General features: G+C 39.8%; 1 protein-coding gene across 1 annotated transcript in view; it reads right to left on the bottom strand.

The window, feature by feature from the left end:
- EFCAB5 (EF-hand calcium binding domain 5) overlaps nt 1-18,538 on the bottom strand; it is a 35,656-nt gene that overhangs the window by 14,665 nt on the left and 2,453 nt on the right. Inside the window, exons 3-8 of the mRNA XM_031506472.2 lie at nt 17,012-17,311; nt 13,468-14,043; nt 9,455-9,611; nt 9,131-9,194; nt 7,306-7,376; nt 3,701-3,856 (exon numbers count right to left, since the gene is read on the bottom strand). Coding sequence (XP_031362332.2) covers nt 3,701-3,856; nt 7,306-7,376; nt 9,131-9,194; nt 9,455-9,611; nt 13,468-14,033 — 1,014 coding nt within the window. The 5' untranslated portion in view covers nt 14,034-14,043; nt 17,012-17,311. The remainder of the gene's footprint in view (nt 1-3,700; nt 3,857-7,305; nt 7,377-9,130; nt 9,195-9,454; nt 9,612-13,467; nt 14,044-17,011; nt 17,312-18,538) is intronic.

Below are 18,538 nucleotides of genomic sequence, written 5' to 3'. Positions count from 1 at the left end.
CACCAGGCTTTTAATTCCTTGTGAACTTTTCCTGTCCTTAGACTAAAGAAATAAAGGAAGAACTTTGCTGTTCTTTTCTGGAAATTAGCTCAAGATGACTGCATTGTTTATAACCTGAAACTGTAATTATTGGCACCAGTAGTTAAAAACAGAGGATATGGAAACAGCCCTACTGGTGAAGTTAGTGCTGGAACTAAGTGAACACATCACATTTGCTGGTACTGCAGCACCTTCCTTTACAGGGAAGGGGCTTTGCCAGTTCTGCAGAAAGGACCAGAACTGAAATGTAAGAAGCCATCTGGTACAATTTTAGTGCTTCAGTATCTGGTAATTTAATTCCTGCTGGTAAAAAAATGCTGGAAGTCAGGGTTGAATTTCAGCTCAGGGTGGGTTTGGAACAAGAAATGTCATCACAGAATTTTGTCCCTAAATTTACAAGATGTAGGTCCTGATTCCCAATATCTTCTGACATTAACATGCAGATACCTTGCACACCCCTGTGAAAACATTTCTTGTTATTTGTCTTTCAGCTGAATATATCAGATTGTGTTCTGATCCATTTAGGAGATGCACAAACACACATTTTAAAGGTGTTCCCAGATCACTGTGAATATTTGGACCCTCCATTCAGTATTTCCATTACACACACTCAATTTTCCATTCAAATTTCCTCAGCTGTTACTCATCACAATCATCTGCTGGTTGCCCTGAACTTTGCAGTACTAATGCATAATTTTACTTAATTAAAATGGGAATAGATTAATGAAGTATTATTAAAAAGAAAATAAGGATGTTGTTTTGGGATTTGGTTACCTTTTTTTCCTATTAAAATAATATATTTGGAGGATTTAGATAACTCAAAATCTTGAAGAATTTTTTGTTATTTGGATCCAAAACCTTTATTTTTATATAAAAATAGGTACATATATAAAAATAGATTAAATATCTGAAATTATCAAATATTAATAGGGGTTTATTTACTTATTTAAACATTTACAATTTACACAGATTTGCCATTTTAGCAGGGGTTCCTGTTATTTCAGGACACTTTTCCTTACAATTTACCCTGGGAGGAACATGTCACAGTACAGCCACCTACAGAAGAAAAGAGCACTACAACAAGAAACCATTTCCAACTCCTCTCCCCAGCTGTGCTATTTTTCCCAGTTCCTAAATTTAGTAGAAAAGGTGACTTTTCTTTGCACTTGGTGTGTGACTAAGGAGGCTGATGACAGATTCCTGCCCACCTGCCCTTCGTGCTGCACCTTATGAGCAGGACAGGTACAGCCTCTCCTCTCCACAACAGAAAAACATCTGTGTTTGTACAGCTGCCCAAAACTCGGGGCAGCTTTAATGCCCAGGGAGTTGAAACACGTTGACCCAATTTTTTTGTCACCTAGATATTGGCAGGTGATGATTCTCAGCTGTGACCTGTGAGTAATTCCTTTGGCAACACAGACTAAACCAGACTTGCCATTTAATCAGGGATAGGTCAGTGTTTAAACACTTGATTGTTTTTTTGGAAATGTGATGTGTGTATCCTGAACCCTACAATGAGCTTGTTAGTGAGCAAGAGGGAAGAACAGACACTGAGAAAAGGTCATGAGAAAGCAGACTTTGTTGTTGCTGTATGGCAAGAAAGATAATAAGGAGTGTCTCAAACTACATTGGCTTGAAAACTAATCTCTTACTAAATTAAATTTCATTTTAAAACGCCTTGTTTAAAACATCCCTTGAAATTAATGAAGAGTTATAAAATAAACTGATACAAGTGAGCACAGGGACAATAAGCTAAAAATTCACAGAGCCATTGCCTTTTGGGATATTATAGCAGTGATCCAACTGTGTTCTGGGATTGTCTTGGGAAGTTTCTGTTGCAGTGGATAGTCCAGGCTGTCCTTCTGAGCTGCCATCCTTCTGGATGCATGCATTTGAAATCATAATAATGATCATGTGCATACCTTCTAATTTGACTGTAATTTAAACACTGCTTTCTCAGCTCCCTGGCCCTAACTGCAGCTCACTGAGGCAGCCAGCCACACTCACCATGCAGACTGGAATAACTGCCTGCTACCAAACAAATGGAAATTAGGAACTGAAACAAGTGCTTTGCTGTGCTTTGCAGAATGGGGTCTACAGGTAATGGATCACATTCAAGTGGTAGAAGTCCTTGGGTTACTTTGCATTTTATCTCTCCTGTGGGTACAGTAGAACTTTACAAAAGAAACCAGGCCAAGTTTAAGAGAGCTGCGTGGTCCACAGAACACTTTAGTGAACTCAGTTTGCAGGGCAGGGTTACCTTGGAACCTGGAAAACACAACTCTGTGCTCTGATAATTTTTTTTCAGCAGCAGTGGCGTCATTGCTGATAGCTGCTCACTCCTGTTGTGTTAGTATTTTTGGCTCCTTGCCTCTGAGATTCCACTGGGATTAGCAGCATGGAGATGGTGATTACTGCCACAGAAATAATAGGAAGAAAGTCACTTTATAACATGAAAGGAAAGAAGGGATCCTTTGGAAATCTGTGGCAAAGACAGGACTCTGGTTTCCATATCCTTGTAGCCAGGAGGATCCATCACAGCCCTTCTTAACAGAGCCTTAGGAAAGTCAAACGTCTCCTAGCAGGGAAGCAGACACATTTCTTCCTTCATCCCTGAAACAGCAGCTTGCCTGCTATTCTCTAGAACACACTATTGGTGTTGAAATGAGCCCTGTAATTCCTTTCTCTTGGCGGTAATGACATTATTAGCATGACATTGTAGAGCACAGTTCACTCTGGGTAGGCTCTGCAAGCATAGCTGGAGGAGTGCTGGGTAGAATATAAAATTTATGTAGGGGAGAAAACTAAGGTTAGGGCAACTGCTTGCTCTGTAGTAGCCAGCAACTGCCAAACTGAGGGTACTCATAACAAGTACCACACTTTTTGGATGAAGCCCAAGCTTTTAGCAATAGTTTATGCCATTGATTCTTCAGTTCCTACTATTTACTGGTTTTCTAATGAGTCTAGCACTTTTTTGTTTGCTTTTTAGTGGAGATGCAGGTGCATTGTGAGGATGATTGATAGAGTTTAAAGCTGCTGAAAACCAAATTATGGCTTTTGAGTTTCATTTCCAGCTCTGTAACTGACTTACTGTATTTTAATTTCCTGTCTATAAACTGTGGCTGAAGTTCACAGTGCTGTTCTCAGAGAGGCTGTAAAGGTGGATTACTTTGCATTTTAAATTTTAACTATGAGATTTATTGAGAGAAGCCCTTCAGATCTATAAAGTAATGCAACATAATTAATGCAATATATGTAATTATTGAAGTAATGTGCACATTTGTTAAAGTCAACCTTCATCAGATTAGCTTTGCTGAATAGATAAATTAGCACTCAAATATTCTGAACTGTGCTGTGGAAGCAGGTAATTTTTTAGAATTAAAGGCCATGGTTAATTTCTTCTCCAGAATCACCAAACTTCAGTCCCAAGTCATCAGTTTAGGTAATTCAGTTTCTAATTAGCCCTCAGTTAACAGGCTATTGGATATTTCTGTGTCTTAGAACTATGAATTTGACAACAGTGCAGCAGCTATTGTTCTCTAAAATACTGCTGAGTAAGCACAAAGAGAGGATCCAGAGTTGAGAAAAAGAAAAAGCAAGCAGTGACCCAGAGAAATACCAAACTGGGAACATTGAAATTAGGCTCAGCTGCTTTGCCTACCTTTCCATAATCACAAGCTTGGAAGAGGTCAATAAAAATTTGCCTCCGCGTCTCATGTTTTGTTGCTTCTTGGAAGTCCTCAGCACACTTATGGAGATATTCCATGATTTTTTGGAACTTGTCACTTGAAACATGTTCAGTGTAGGAGAGGACAAGCTATAGAGAGAAATCAGCAGTGGACATGGTTATCTTTCTTCAAGCATTTTCACCTTTAGTTGAACTCCTAAAAATCTATTGCATGCAATCAAATATTTAGGAATTTGTAATTTAAGCTGCCAACACAACACAGACTTGGTGCCTACTTCATTCTCCCCTTCAGAAGAAACAATATTCTCCAAACAAGCATGGGACACTGCAGAAATGTATCCTGATCAGTTCCTTTCCTGGTCCAGAGGTCACTTATCAAGCTCAAGCAGAGATGCTGGATCAGATCCCTCCTATGAAAAGCTGTGGCTTAAGCTTCATTTTCTTGTGGAGGATTTAAGTTCTCCATGGTTTTCTGCAGCATTTAGTATTCTTGACTTCACCTCCAAGGAGGCATTTTGAGCCACTACATTCTGCAGGAGTGACAGTCACTCAACTCTCAAATGCCACAAAAGGAGCATTGCCTACAATTTCAGTGTTTAGAGGAGCAGTTGGATACAATAAAAAAAAAAGGACTATCCTTTTGAAAATGAGCCTGCTGTCACCCAAGTCCTCTGACACTGGGAATACTACTGACTTGAGATTGATTTTATGTTCCAGCCTTGGAGACACCTTAACACTTTGGATTTATAGCCATGTGGCTTTTATGAGCAAAAGCAATATGGTTCTAAAAATGTGGTGTGCATGACATAAATAATAATGGCCATCAGAACAAACCACAATCCCAGAGCCTGGGCTGAATTATTACAGTAGGTATCTGGAGCTAGCCACACTAACAGGGAGCCCATACAGTTAAAAGGAGAAATTTCCAAAGCACAGAATGTTTCCCATTATCCCATTTTGAGACTATGGATACCTGACATAAGTGCTAAAATATCTTGGGCTTGTTGAAATGCCACACAGGCAATAACCAGCTGAAATATTAATATATGTTATTATTATTATTATTATTATTATTATTATTATTATTATTATTATTATTATTATTATTAATGTCTTTATTGCATAATTTCCAAATATATGGGACAAGTGGAAAAGAGAGGAAGAGCAGAAAAAAAGCAATGGCCTGAGGGGTGACTGGTAGAAAAAAGAGCTCCTAATGCAATGTTGGTTTTATCTTCATTTCAGCATAAAAAGAGAATGTAGGTTGGAGAGAAGGTGGCACATGTGGGGCTATGGCTATCCACCAGCTTCTTGGGGTTATTAAACCCCAGAGCCTTGTGACAGAGGAACCGTAAAGGTGACGCTGTTGGGATCAGGCAGGTTGGACAAGCAAGCAGTTTGTTATTCTGGATGTCACCTTGATGACACATCCAAAGGCTCCTGCACTAATCCTGTGTCTAACAGCTTCACCAGGACAGTGTTTACAAGCACCATGTGGGCAGGAGGCACCATCACAGGCTTAAGCCTTTCTTAGCTGATGTGCAAGTTACTGTACACATAATTAACATACATTAATTTGTTATTAACTGAGAGATTTTGACACCTCTCCAAAGAAAGCTGGCACGCCTCCTTCTTGCTAGCCAGAGTCCTTGGTATAGTTTGTGACCACATTATCATCAAAAACAATGGAACTGTTCTTGTTCCTACTGATCTCACTAGAAATGGAGAAAGCCTCATGCAATCGTGGAAAATAATCTCCCTTAAAGCCTGATTCTGATCCTGCAAAGACAATATGAGCAATTCCCTTGGTGTCAATAGCTTTGTGCCAGACTGCTGGGGGTTCTGTGTGTTAGAGCACAAAGCTTGTGAAATAAACCATTAAGGGCTGTTCTCGAGGATTTAAATGTTTTTCATATAAAAGACCCCACCAGGTTGTCACAAAGGATTTAAGAATACAACAGCCACGGTTCTGCATTTCTGAAAAAACACCCCAAACCTGAAAAGCAATGATGTGTGAGGTCTCTCTACTGAGTTTCTAACAGCCTTTAAGTAACCCAAAACTGCACTAAATTCAGGGGAAAAAAAAAAGGTGCCTTTTAATTTTAAGGTCCATTAAAAGCAATGCTTTCCACATGGGAAGGGGCCGTGATCAGTGTGGAGGAAGATCATCTCTGGGTTTGGTGGATGATGGAAAGGGGTGAACAAAGGTAAATTGTAGCTGAAGATTAGAAGCAGCCCTGTCCTGATGATGGAACAGTTCCCAAGGGAAGAGATGAAAGCCTCATCATTTGATTCAATTAAAACTGGACTGGAAAAAGAATCAGAGAATGTGTTCTAAGAGAACATTCCTGGCAAATCAGACAGCCTGACAATCCATGTCTTTTGTGCTTCTGATCCCTGTTGTCATATCTTTAACTGAGTTAAAATAAAGAGTACACAAAGTATATTTTGAACAGTTTTCTAATGCTAATGGAGTGTGAATTCATTCAGTGATTATATATATGTACCATAGAGGTTGTGGTCTAATGCTTCATTGCAGTGACAAAAGCAATTCTCTGGGCTCTCATTATCCACAATAGTCTTCTTAATTAGATGCAATAATTCTGAGGTTAAATTCAAAAATATCTCATTTCATGCTTAAAAAAACCTTCAACAAGTTACCATAAAAATGCATCTCTGTGCAAAATACCAAACATGTGAGTCTCCTGAGAGGGAAGAAGGCACAAAAAATCACACATGGTTGCTTGGAATTAGTCTCTGCACAGCTGCTTTATACTCTGGTTTTAATTATTATAACAGCACCCACTAGCATTGCTGCAATGAGAGTCTGCCATTATTCCTATCCTAAACACCCCTCTTTACAGGTTTAATTACCCAGCCTTAAAATCCAGCTCTGTCACAGGTAGAAATTGCTGGCAAAGCCTTAGCCTGGACAGCTTTCAATATCGTTTGGACCAATTTGGTTGCTTTCAGCTTGAGGAACAGCAGAGTAATGGGGTGAAACTTCCAACTACATTTATGATTTTTATGAGTTAAAACTACACTTCTGATGTTTTCCAATGGCAGCTTCTGAGTTTAAAATTACTTGGTTATGTTTCATTTATGAGATTTGTTGCAGTTTGTTTATGGTTCAGACCAGTAATAGTTCAGGACAAAGGCTTCTCATCCCAGGTCTTCATGGCTTGGTTCATCCTGGTTAATGGAACTTAGTCAGAAATAAAAATACTGTGAGGTTGTTATTAATTACCCCAGGCTAATGGTTGTAGTGAGACCCTCCTGTCAGCAGCCAATCAAAGTCTGAATTGACAAGTGATTCAGGGTTTTGAAATTTTTAGAAAGGGATGGGGAGGGGTGTCCTAAAAACCACTGCCCCAGGAGTAACTTCCCAAAGAGCAGCAAGGAAGTGTTGTGAGAGCAGAGGATGGAAATGGAATGTGAAATTCCAGATACAGCCAGTTACCTGGGATGATGGAGAAGGGAAGCCCTTCACTTACCCCTCTGGGCTGTCCCCAGGGAAATGCTGACACTTTGTAATAAACTCCACATTCTGAACCAAATGCTCTTATTTAATTTCTCACCTTTGTGAACTCAACTAGGTATACTGTTTTTTCCAATGTGTTTAAGATTTTCAGCTTCCTGTCACGGGTTGCTGGTAAAAAAATGAAGGGATATTGGTTTAGAAAGCAACAGTTGTGATTTTGCATATTGTACACATATTTTTGCACAATGTGCTGTTACATTAATTTTCTTCTCATGTTGGATGACATTTATTTGAGGTTATCCCACAGTAGCTGAAGCATCTGACTGTACAGAGACCATCTAAATCTGCTTGCATTTCTCTTGCTGAGAATCTCCATTTAGCTATTCAGAACTGTAGAGTCATATTTATTCTTGACGTAAGTTAGTGCAAATTGCGATGATTTTAACAGCACTTACAACTAATTATGTGAGGGAGGAAATGATTTTTGATTTAACAAACAGATAAAACTGCCTTAGAACTCTGGAGACAGGGATTCTGCTTTGCAAGAGAAAAATCTGAAAATCATAGTAATTTTCTCAAGAATATGAGAATATTTTTACTGATTATCATATTCAAAAGTATGTTTTGGTCAGCTTCTGGGTTGCTATAATGGAACTGAGAAGAGACATCAAACATCTATATAGGTTTCTAAATGAGTTCTTTGAGAACAGACATGCTATTTCTGTTAGCATTGTTTTTCTGTTCTTTCTTCTAAATACATCAGGAGTAATGAGAAAATCCATCATAGAATGCATTTCTCTCTTGTTGGTTAATATGTTCCTAAACTGTACATTATCTTTATTGACGTATAAAACAGAGTGTAATGTTCTGTTAATGTACATTGAATGCTATTAAGTGAAAAAAATTAAGAAATTGAGCCTATTAGAGAAATAGTAGAGAGAGCACCTCCAGCATCTGGAGAGCAAATATCTGAGCAGGAAATTCCTTCACAATCTCATATCCCAGGGTCTGTTTGCACTAGGGAACCACATCCCCACAGCAGGAGCACAGGGGCTGTGTTTGGCAGTCACACAACATCCTACCAATATTGGATGATTACTCAGAGGAACAATTCTGTAATACAGACAGGGCTGACCAAGGATGAGCTCCAGGCAGAGGTGACTCTAGCAGCAACAAAAACACTCTGGAGTGTCCTGTTTATCATCCCAAGCCATCAAAGACACATTTGTTATCACTGATGATCATTACAGGACTAGCAGCAGGCTTGTGTTGCCACTTCAGTGTTCCTGGTTCTATTAAATTATCATCATCTGGGGAGGTCAAGTGTGAGCTATATAAAGTGGACAGGAGTTATGGAAATCTTCCTGAGCTGAGTGCTCTGGTACAGAGGCCCTGGGCTGTGTGTCACTGGATGCCAGGGATTAGCCAAGGGAATGGCTTGATTAGATGAGCTATTGGGTGGAGCATTAGGTAAACCTCAGCAATTCCCCTGAAACCAAAACAGGTAACAACACTGTCAGACTTTGTTGATCCCATCTTTGTTCCATATCTCCCAGTATGCCAGCATTTCCAAGACCTCCCATGAGGAGGAGGTTGGTATAGTGATTCTTAAAAACAGCAGTAAGCACATGGCAATGTCTGGCTAATAAGGGATGTAAGTGGATAAAGTCTGCATCTGGTCTTTCTATCTAGCTGAAAGATTTTTTTTAAAACATTTTCCCATACTTTTCAGGATCATATGAATGAATTACATGGTGGTTCAATCTCTTTCCAATCTATCTCAAGATTCATGGTTGATATCCTAGTGTAACTACCCTTAGAGACTCTTTCTCTGTTATCAAATCCATTTTCTGTTTGCTCACAGTTCATATCAGAATTCAGATCACAGCAATAAAACTAAGGAAGATACATTGAGAACTTGCCTTTTCGCATATCTTCAGGAAGAGAATCAGTGACATCTGGAAAAAACCTTATGGCACTCTGAACCTAAAAATCAAGGGAATAGTCAAAGGCCTGTGTCACATAGACAACAGTAGACTGTTACTAAAATAAATCACCCAGAAAAATCAGACATATGGGCCAGTCATGGGTCTTACACATAGGTAAGATTTGTGAACAATGCCCTGTCCTCTGATCCTGTGGTGGCAGAGCCATCACCCATGCTGCCATGCCAGGGCACATAGCACTAGCACAAATGTCCTTTTCATCCTGTTTGCAACAACCACAGCAGGATGTCCCCTAGTTACCAGTGCTGCTGGGATTCTGTCATGGCTATCCACTGTCCACTCCTTGAACAGAGCTGCCAACACCTCCTTTCTCCTTGCTGTCTCCTCAGCATTCTGTCTTTCCATCTCCTCCCTTTTCTCACGTCTGTTCTTTACCTCAGCCTTCATCTCAGCTAGCCTGTAGGACATGGGAACATGGATTAGAAAGAGACCATCATAAGCATACTTAAGATTGATTAAGCCTACCCTAAAGAACAAAACAAAACGAAGCAACTCTTTGCTGAAATCCCTGTCTATGAGGAAGACATTTAATGGAAAATCATCTGTGCAGCTCTCCTAGTTTTGTGTCATTTCAACAGTGACACATTTTTACCTTCACATTTATAATGACATTCATCATTTATTGTGTAGATGTCCTTCAATTTCCTTTCTATTCCAGCAGGGAGACAGGTGCATAATTTTGCTACAGTTGATTTACCAACAAAATTGCATCAGTCTTCATTGTCTCCAAACCCAAGTACCTTTTCACACAAGCACTTCACTGGCAAAGAACAATGTTCAAAAAAATTTCTGAAGCAGCCTCACACAATAGAGCCCTCACTGCCTTAGCACAGGGATAATACCTCATCCTCTCCATCATTTTGAACATATAGAGTTTGCAGATTTGGACTGCCAGCCAGCTCCCTTTCTTCCTGCTTTTCTTTGCTTCTCGAAACACCCAGCCATGTTTTTCCCAATCCTCCATTTCACACAACAAAAGAAGTGAATAAAATTGACCCTCAACTCATCTGCTTTGATTTTGACCTTGTTAATTTATGAAATGGGGAAAAAACCCTTTAGGAAGGTCAACATGCTTAGAGCCAAATGATCAGTTCATATGGAGAGAACAGCTCCTGTTCATGGAGGGTGCTGGATTCTCTCTGCACTGAGGCAGCTACTCATCTTCATGGCCTTCACACCCTCTGCAGCTACTCAGAGAAAGGAGAATTGCTCCACTTCTGTATCTCAGAATTCCAAAACTGTATTTTAGCTAACAATTCCTGCTCCCTTCTTCCCCCTGTGTTTCACATGCTGTGAAATGGGCTGATCCTGTCCCTGCCCTCTTCCGGGGCAGTTCCTCCAGGGTCATCCTACAAATTATAACCCATCAATATTTTCTTTAATGAACAGAAAGACCTGTTTTACATGTCACAGCAATACACTTTGATCAGTCAGTTTTGTCACAAGGTCCTTGTTCTTCATGGCCATTTATCACAGAGTTTTCTTAATGAATCATTTGGTTCCTTAATCGATGGTGGGTATTGCACAAGTGCTGCTGAGGCAGCTCAGCCTCGGGCACTTTGATAGCAGGGGGAGGGTAAAATATTTTCCCATCTTCTGACTCCTTCTCAGAGTTGGAGACAAAATGCAGCAGGTGGACAAACAGATTTTTCTCCAATGTATGCTGCAGCAGAAAGAGAAAACCAGACTATTTGTAGAGGTGGCTCCTCCTCTGGAGCTGTCTACAAACTGGAAGCAGAGCCTGGGCTGTGCTCAGAGCTGCCAAGGTGCTCTGGTGGTTAATTTGGGTAGTGTCCAGCACAAGTTACATTCTGTGCTGCACTGGGCTGCAGTTTTGCATTCATTTCTAGGGTCCTAAAACTGGGCAGCTGCATCCTCTGCCTGGTGTCCCACAGACAATAATGGCAAATCAGGGGTAACAGTACTGGGCACCACCCATTGCAAAGTGAGCTCTTTTTGGATCAGATATTTCCAGAAAAATGAGATGGCAGCGAGGTGACTTTTCCCTGCAGAACCAAACATGTTTCCTCAGGAAGAGAGCTGCCTGCCTCCCACACAGGGATGAGTGACTCAGCCTGAAGGACTCCCATCCCTGGACAAAGGCTGTTTCAGGTATCAGTCTATGTGCATAAGGAATTTCTCCCATCTGTTCTCCTTCCTGCCTTGACTCCCAGTCAGGCAGCAGTTAAGGAAAAACTGGAGGAGGTCCAAGAGAGCTCACTGAGGATGGAAAAGTGTTAAATGGGAACCTGTGATGAGTCCTGCCTTGCCTGAAGGTAATGCCAAGGCTCCCAGGACCTTCATTTAGGCCAGAATTTTATTCCTCACCTTTCTGGTGCTTATGTGAGAGGTGTTAAGCACAGACTGGCATTGCTCTTGTAACAATTCTGGCCTGTTTGAAATCTAGTGACTCACATGAGGAGTCTCACTGCTGTGCGGTGTTGTTAAAATCCTGTGTTGCTGTGATTTAAGAATCCCATGCAAATCCCACAATACAGTCATCACAAATATGTAAATCCTGAGCTGCTGTGAATGCAAATCCCATTATACTACTACCAGTGGATATGCAAAACCTGCTGCAGCCATGATTACAGAACCCCCCTGGCAATGCTGTCTATGGAGATATTTATTTCTGTAAGCCTTGACAGTCACTTCCTTTGACTCAGCTCTGAGAGCTACAAATGGAGAACCTGTCTCCAAATGTAAAGATGGGCTTAACAGCCAAGGTCAAGATAACAGGTCATGGGTAGCCAACACTTTGTATTCAATAGGAAAATCTGTCCTCTCCAGAAACAAGCTCTGATTCACAATGAAAGCCAAGAGTATTTTAGGAGGGGAAAATAAGCCCATAAAACAGAACCAAGCAAAAGCCCAATCCAAAACCCCAGGAAATTGTATGTATTTTAGTTCAATCACTTTTTCAAAATAAAACTGAGATGTGGTCCTGTATCCAGGTGTCCCTCTGTGAAGCAACAGGAATAATAAAACTGTTCCCAAAGCAAAGGTGTGGCAAGGCTAACATCCTAAAAATCCCCCCAGAACAGCCTGTGCTTGAGTGAAAACTGAAAGACATATTTCCCCAGCTCATTTGTTTCATGGACCAACATTTAAAAATAGAAAATGAAACTGAAATTCTTTTATCAGTGACTGTATGAAATTCCCTTTCACACTGCTTTGTTGTATTCACGTCAGGCATGTTCCTACAAACTGCAGCAGTATGTTTAATGGAAATGTGGAGACAGAAGTCAGATAGAGAGACTTAACATATCCTTTTAAGCATTATAATACTGGGAACTTCAATTATCTTCAGTTAGGGTTTTTGCATAAGACATGTCAACATTTTACTTCCCTAATTCCTGACACTGAAACCAATTTTCAAGGTGTATGAACTATTTATGCAAATAGACAGTCATTCAAACAGATGTTATTATTCTACAAACACTGGTACAGAATAAAGTGATCTAGTAGTGAATGAGTAATTTTGACATTAATCGCAATCACCTCTGGATCATCTATGAACTGAAAAGCTCACATCTATATTTTCCTGAATAGAGCAATGAAAATAAAGTATTGTTGTTCCCCTAATGCTCTCACATTTTAACCTTAGTATTTTTTAAGGTGCCATGGAACCTTGTTCCAATACTCATTAAGTACTATACTAAAGCAAACAGCCCAGAAATAAGCAACAGAACAAAAAGAAAACAGTTTGTACTTTAAAAGGAAAAAAAGAATATAAAAGGAAAGCCTAAATAAAAATCCCAGAAGGATTTTCTACAGCAAACATGTCAGGACAATGTTGTTGGCTTGGTCAAGAGAAAACATACTGAAGGAAGAAAGAAAGTTCATGCTTTTATTAAGTTTGGAAGACTAAAGAAACTATCTGAAGAATCTCCAGACCTTTGATACTAACACCTGCCCCAAAGAGATGCTGCCACTAAGCTAGACCAGTTTGGAAGCATTTTGCATTGCTCATGTGTAATTGAGACAGAGTCTAAAGAGGAATTATATCCTTGTGAAGGGCAGAATATTGCCTTAAACAGGAATAACTAGTGTTTCATTCTGTGTGCCATGTTCTGGTATTTGTCCTGCTTCTCAAGTTTTTATGAGACAAATATCATCCCTGGCACTGGTCACAAAGTGTGTTTTGCTCAAGATTCTGCCAGCCAGGCTGCAGGGACACCATTCCTTATGTAAACCAGAGACCAAGACACCAGCTCTGGCCTTGTGAGCAGCCACACTGTCAGTGCTCTCACCTGTGTGATGCTGTACCTTGCCTCAAAGATTTGAGCTCCTCCGAGACCACCTTCATTTCTCTCAGGTATGGGCCTGGTTTTGTAGGAACACTGTACTGAGGGTTATGCCTCATCAGATATTCTCCAAGATAATTAATGGGGTTAAATCTGGTTGGTTCTTGGTCTGACACAAGCACATGGTTTCTTTCCACTGCCATTAACAAATTTTCTGCTCCTTGGATTAATGTAGGGAGGAGGTTGTCGAGCAAATAGGTGCGAGTATCGAGTGTCTCCTTCTCCTCATTGTACCACTCTCTGGCCAGCCAGTCCCCAGGTTCTCTCCTCCTCTCCTTTGCTTCTTCTGCCTTTAGTGCTTGAACCAGCCTCATCTTTGTCTCCTGCAGATTAAGACATCTTTGTTGTACCTTTTCATGAAAACACTCTTTCCACGAAGTGTAATTGCTAGGACATGGCAGTTCATCACCCCCCTGATTGCTTTCCATCTCTGCTGCAGTCCTATCCTCATGTCCAAGTTCAGGATCTTGTGGATCTGCAGATTGGGCTGATTCTTCTGGCTGAGCAGCCATACCTCAATCACTGTGACACAGAAAAAAAGGAGCTGTTATGTAATGCCAAAAGATGCAGCAGTGCCCTAACAGGTGACACAATAATAGTCCATTGTTAGGCATTAAATAATATTTTTTCTATGTTTCTTCTTTATTCTGTTACTGCTGCTTTATGCTCTTAAATAAATACAGACCCTTTACTTCAAAGATCAGTAAATGATTTATAAAGATTAATTATGTATCTCAACAGCCCTTGGAGACAGAGTAACTAAATTAATGTTTTCCTTTCTTAGGGCAGAAGAAACTGAGACACAAAAGGGGAATGATTAATTCCAGGTCACTTAGAGACTCAGAAACCAAGCAGTGAGCAGTGCTTGGAACTTGTCCCCCCAGTTCCAACCAGTGGAATCCTCTTACCCCCAGCACATAATTTCTGTTTATGTCCATTCCCTGCCTCCAGGAAATCCAGTGGATTATGAGACAAAGGAAGCAAGTAATGGAAAAATCCAGATACCCAGGAGCAAGATTCCTCTACATGCTTTCTCCACTTCAGCTTTTCTGAGACTGTGACGAACAGTGAGGAAGCTCGTCCCACAAACTACTTAATTTCAACTGTGGCAACTATTTTTTGCTCTGGACATTTTTGTTAAGGTAACAAGGCCACAAGTGCATGGATCAGCAGAACTTCTACAGAAAGGAGAAACCTATACCATTTTTTCTGTGATTAAGTTGCTCACAAGCATTTTATGTTGTAGATCACTCTGTAAAAGAATAATCCCTTAAGAATTTCAAGAACTTTACTGCTTAAAATGTTCATTATGTGAAATGTCAGGAAGAAACTGAGCTGCTCACAAGGCACAGTTTGAAAAATGTTCCTATATATCTCCATGCATAACTGTCTGAATCTGGAATGGTATTAACAGACACAGAACGGAGCAGAAGACTGGCTACCACTTGATTCAAAGCATGAAAAATCAACAGCATGCTGAAAATCCCCCAGCTCAGTGTTCAACAACAGCAAGGGAAGGGTGATATTAAAAAATAATCTAACACCATTCCAAATTAGAGATGAAACTCCACTCTGAACTTGTTGCCACTCTACCCTCTTCAAGCTTTTATTTAAAAATGCTTTTCACTGAGGCCTTTCAGTATCCATAGCAATAGCACTGCTTTTGATATGTATTGCTCTTCCTATTTAAGCATTTGTAGCTGTTCTGAAGCAGTTCAGCCTCCCAGGAAATGCATAGATATGATCTACAGCCCTCCTGGCGCACAAATTTAATTATGAATATGTTGACCTTCTGGTTCATTAACACTGTTGGAGTACAAATGCTGCCTGGATGGGTGGGATGCTCACAGCATTAAATTTCTAGGGTTTTTTTCTCAATGGGCTTGTTGGCATCTAGTAAATTTTTTCCAAAGGTGCGTTCCTGCTGGGAATGGGATGGCTTTAGCTGCCTACCTGACCCACATGGAGAGTTTTAGGTTGGCAGTTGGCTTTGCCACCAAAGGCATGAGCTGGAAATGAGTCTGGATTTACAATGGTAGAAGGGAAACCTGCCCACCCTAAGGAATTGTCCCTTGCTTAGGTGAGTTCATTTCAACAAGCTGTAAAACCAGACTCCTTGGTTCAAAGCAGGGTGTTAACCAAATGTTCTGGTCACATTCCAAATCAGCTGGTTTTTTGATGCCAAAATAAACTGTTCTTATAGTTTCAAATACTTATGTTATTTCTTAAACATCCTTTATGAAACCCTCTGCAGTTTCTGTGGAATGTTAAAGTGACAACTGCACTCTGCTTTATGAGGTGGCTGATTCTGAAAGATGACGAATATGTTTTCTACACTGTTCTCAACCTTTTGTTAGGATGGTTTTGAGGATTAGTAAATGTTTATAAAGGATCTCCATGTCTCTGACCAAAACAAAACACGAAACAACCAGTGTGACTGTTCTGTCTCAATTCCATGGCATCCACGTAACTCCAGGAATGGAAGCAGAGTGTGGAGAACTGTGCCCAGTGCTTTAATGCAGTACAGATGAAGAAGACTAAGAGGGTATGGAAGAACAAACTAAAAAATAAACCACAAAGGAATGCTACAATCAGTACATGAAACTTGGGATTTGTGAAGGATTATAAGACTCCATTGGCTCATAACCTTCAGTGATTCTCTTAGTTGAGAATTTGGCCCATAAGGAAGAATTTCTGCACTGAAAGGGTGCTCGGGCATTGAAAGGGATGGAGCCATCACCATCCCTGGAAGTGTTCAAGAAACAACTGGACGTGTTCACTCAGTGCCATGGTCACATTGACAACATGGTGTTTGATCAAATGTTAGATTCAATGATCCTGGAGGTCTTTCCCAAACGGAATAATTCTACGAGTCTATGATTTAACAGTGATATTGAGACCTCTTAGGGCCTGTGGCATTCCCAAATGGAGACCAAATAACAGCAAGCATGGAGCACAGAGGCAAGCTCTAGAAACACCCAGGGAATTTGAAGTGTGATATAAAGTTTCCTGTAAGCCTTTGTTCAAGCTGAAGGCAAGAGAAGCTTTCCATTATTTAGTAGGATGCCACTTCCCTGGCTCCTTTTCTGTAAGAAAAATATTCTTGCTGGAATCCCTGCAGGTATAAAAATATTATCTCAGTGTTTTCTGTAGAAAACCCAAATGTGCTCATAAGCAATATTCTTATGGTTTCATTCTTATTCTGTTAGAGAGTTTTGATGGGATAAAGCCAGGAACAACTAAAGTTTGTTTAGGTAAATATTTTCTAGGTGTTTGAGTTATAAAAGTCCTTTCAAAAACAAAGTTCAATCTCTTTGACATTCTATTCCTCAGAAATAATTTTGCCTTTCCGTCATGTGTTTCATAGAGCATATTTATCCCATCAAAAAAAGCCCAATATCCTTTTCATACATGATCTTTTCAATACAATCAACATTTAAAAATATTTCCTCATTTGCTTTCTGAATCTTTGAAGAACTGTTTTTCTTACCTTTGGAGCAGGTATCAAAACAGATCTTATTCCTCTTGCATTCAAAGTGGCTTTGCAAATCAACAGGGATTTAATATATGCCCATGAACCATTAAAAATCTTGAAGTGAATTAGGAATTTCTCAGACATGCAGTGGAGCTGGGCTGTGAGTTTTACTCCTCTGTGTGTTTGCAGTTGCTAAGCAATAATCCCAAAGGTTGCTATGTCTTTCCACATTCAAAATTGCTGTAGGTTGTCTTTTGGCTTTGGCACAGCCCAACAGACTCTTCTGTACTGAACTTAGAACATTGCATCACATGACTGAAAAGAAAATAAAATCAAGAACGAACTATGAATAGCAACAGAGAACATTATGGGCACAAATAGAGAATCCACAGGTGCCAGTGACAGGTTACCTTCACATTCAAGGTTCACAAAGTCCAGAACTGTCTCAAGTGCATTACCAGCTGAAGGGAGAACAGTGTAAACCAGATATGAGGATCTCAGACATAAAAATAAATTAATTACAAACTCAATTTAAACATTTTCATGCTTGCTTTCTTGTGTTGCTTTGAAGCAGCCTTGCAGGAAAGGCACACAAGCATTAATGAGGGGGGAGAACATGGTGCCATTTTGTCAGACTGCTTTTAAACCTGAATCTAAAGGAATCTGATTAATCCCCTTTCATAATCTCTCCTATATTCTTTGAAGAATAATATGACAGGGAAAGGAGAAGGCAAAAGACAAAAACATCTACAACAGGCATTCTCCACTCATTTACACAAATGTAAATCAGGTGCCTGTTCAGCAATTCCCTTGGGTTAGGCAGGACTTCCAACTGAGAAACTTATGACAATTTCTGCCAGGAAATGAGGTTTATCTAATGCTGCTTCTTTCTTTGTATTTTATACTGGAAATGGAAAAATCTTTAGATTGCCTACTTGCAGGAAAACTGAACTGTGACTTTATCTATGGTTTTTTGTCATTGGAACAGCTGCAAGGTGCCCTGCCCTCTATTAGACTCCATTTCATGGGATAGCCTGTAAGAAACCTTGAAATAGAGGAGGTCAACTTTCATGTGAAAAATACACTGTAATAAATTATCATTTCTTTGCTATTTATTTGGAGAAATGTATCAGAAGGCAATATGCTCACTGCAGTGCATTTCCAAGATGTGTTGAAGTCTAGCATCAATTATGTTAACAAAATGAAGCAGAAAATTAGTGCTCAGGAGTAATTTAAAATGAGGATTTAAACTGGATTGTGCACTTTTTCCTCAAAGCAGTTTGCACATGATTAATTCCTGTTATCTCTTCTCCCAGGTGGGCTTGGTTTTTCCCTTTGCAATTCAGAATTCTGTTGTTATTATGATTAACTTACAAAACTTCTGGAGAATGAAACATAAATTTAAAAATAATTTAAAAAGTGAATTGTTTTCAACTCCTGAACAAGAATATACAGCTATAACTTAGAAGGATGGATCAAACCAGCTATATTTTTATTTTTCTGGAAGTGGAATCCCATGGGTTAAGCAAACTTTTAATTGTA

The sequence above is a fragment of the Lonchura striata genome, chromosome 20, assembly GCF_046129695.1.
Source record: "Lonchura striata isolate bLonStr1 chromosome 20, bLonStr1.mat, whole genome shotgun sequence".
NCBI lineage: Eukaryota > Metazoa > Chordata > Aves > Passeriformes > Estrildidae > Lonchura > Lonchura striata.
Note: the sequence above shows the minus strand (reverse complement) of the source record. Positions and strands in the feature narration are given on the sequence as shown.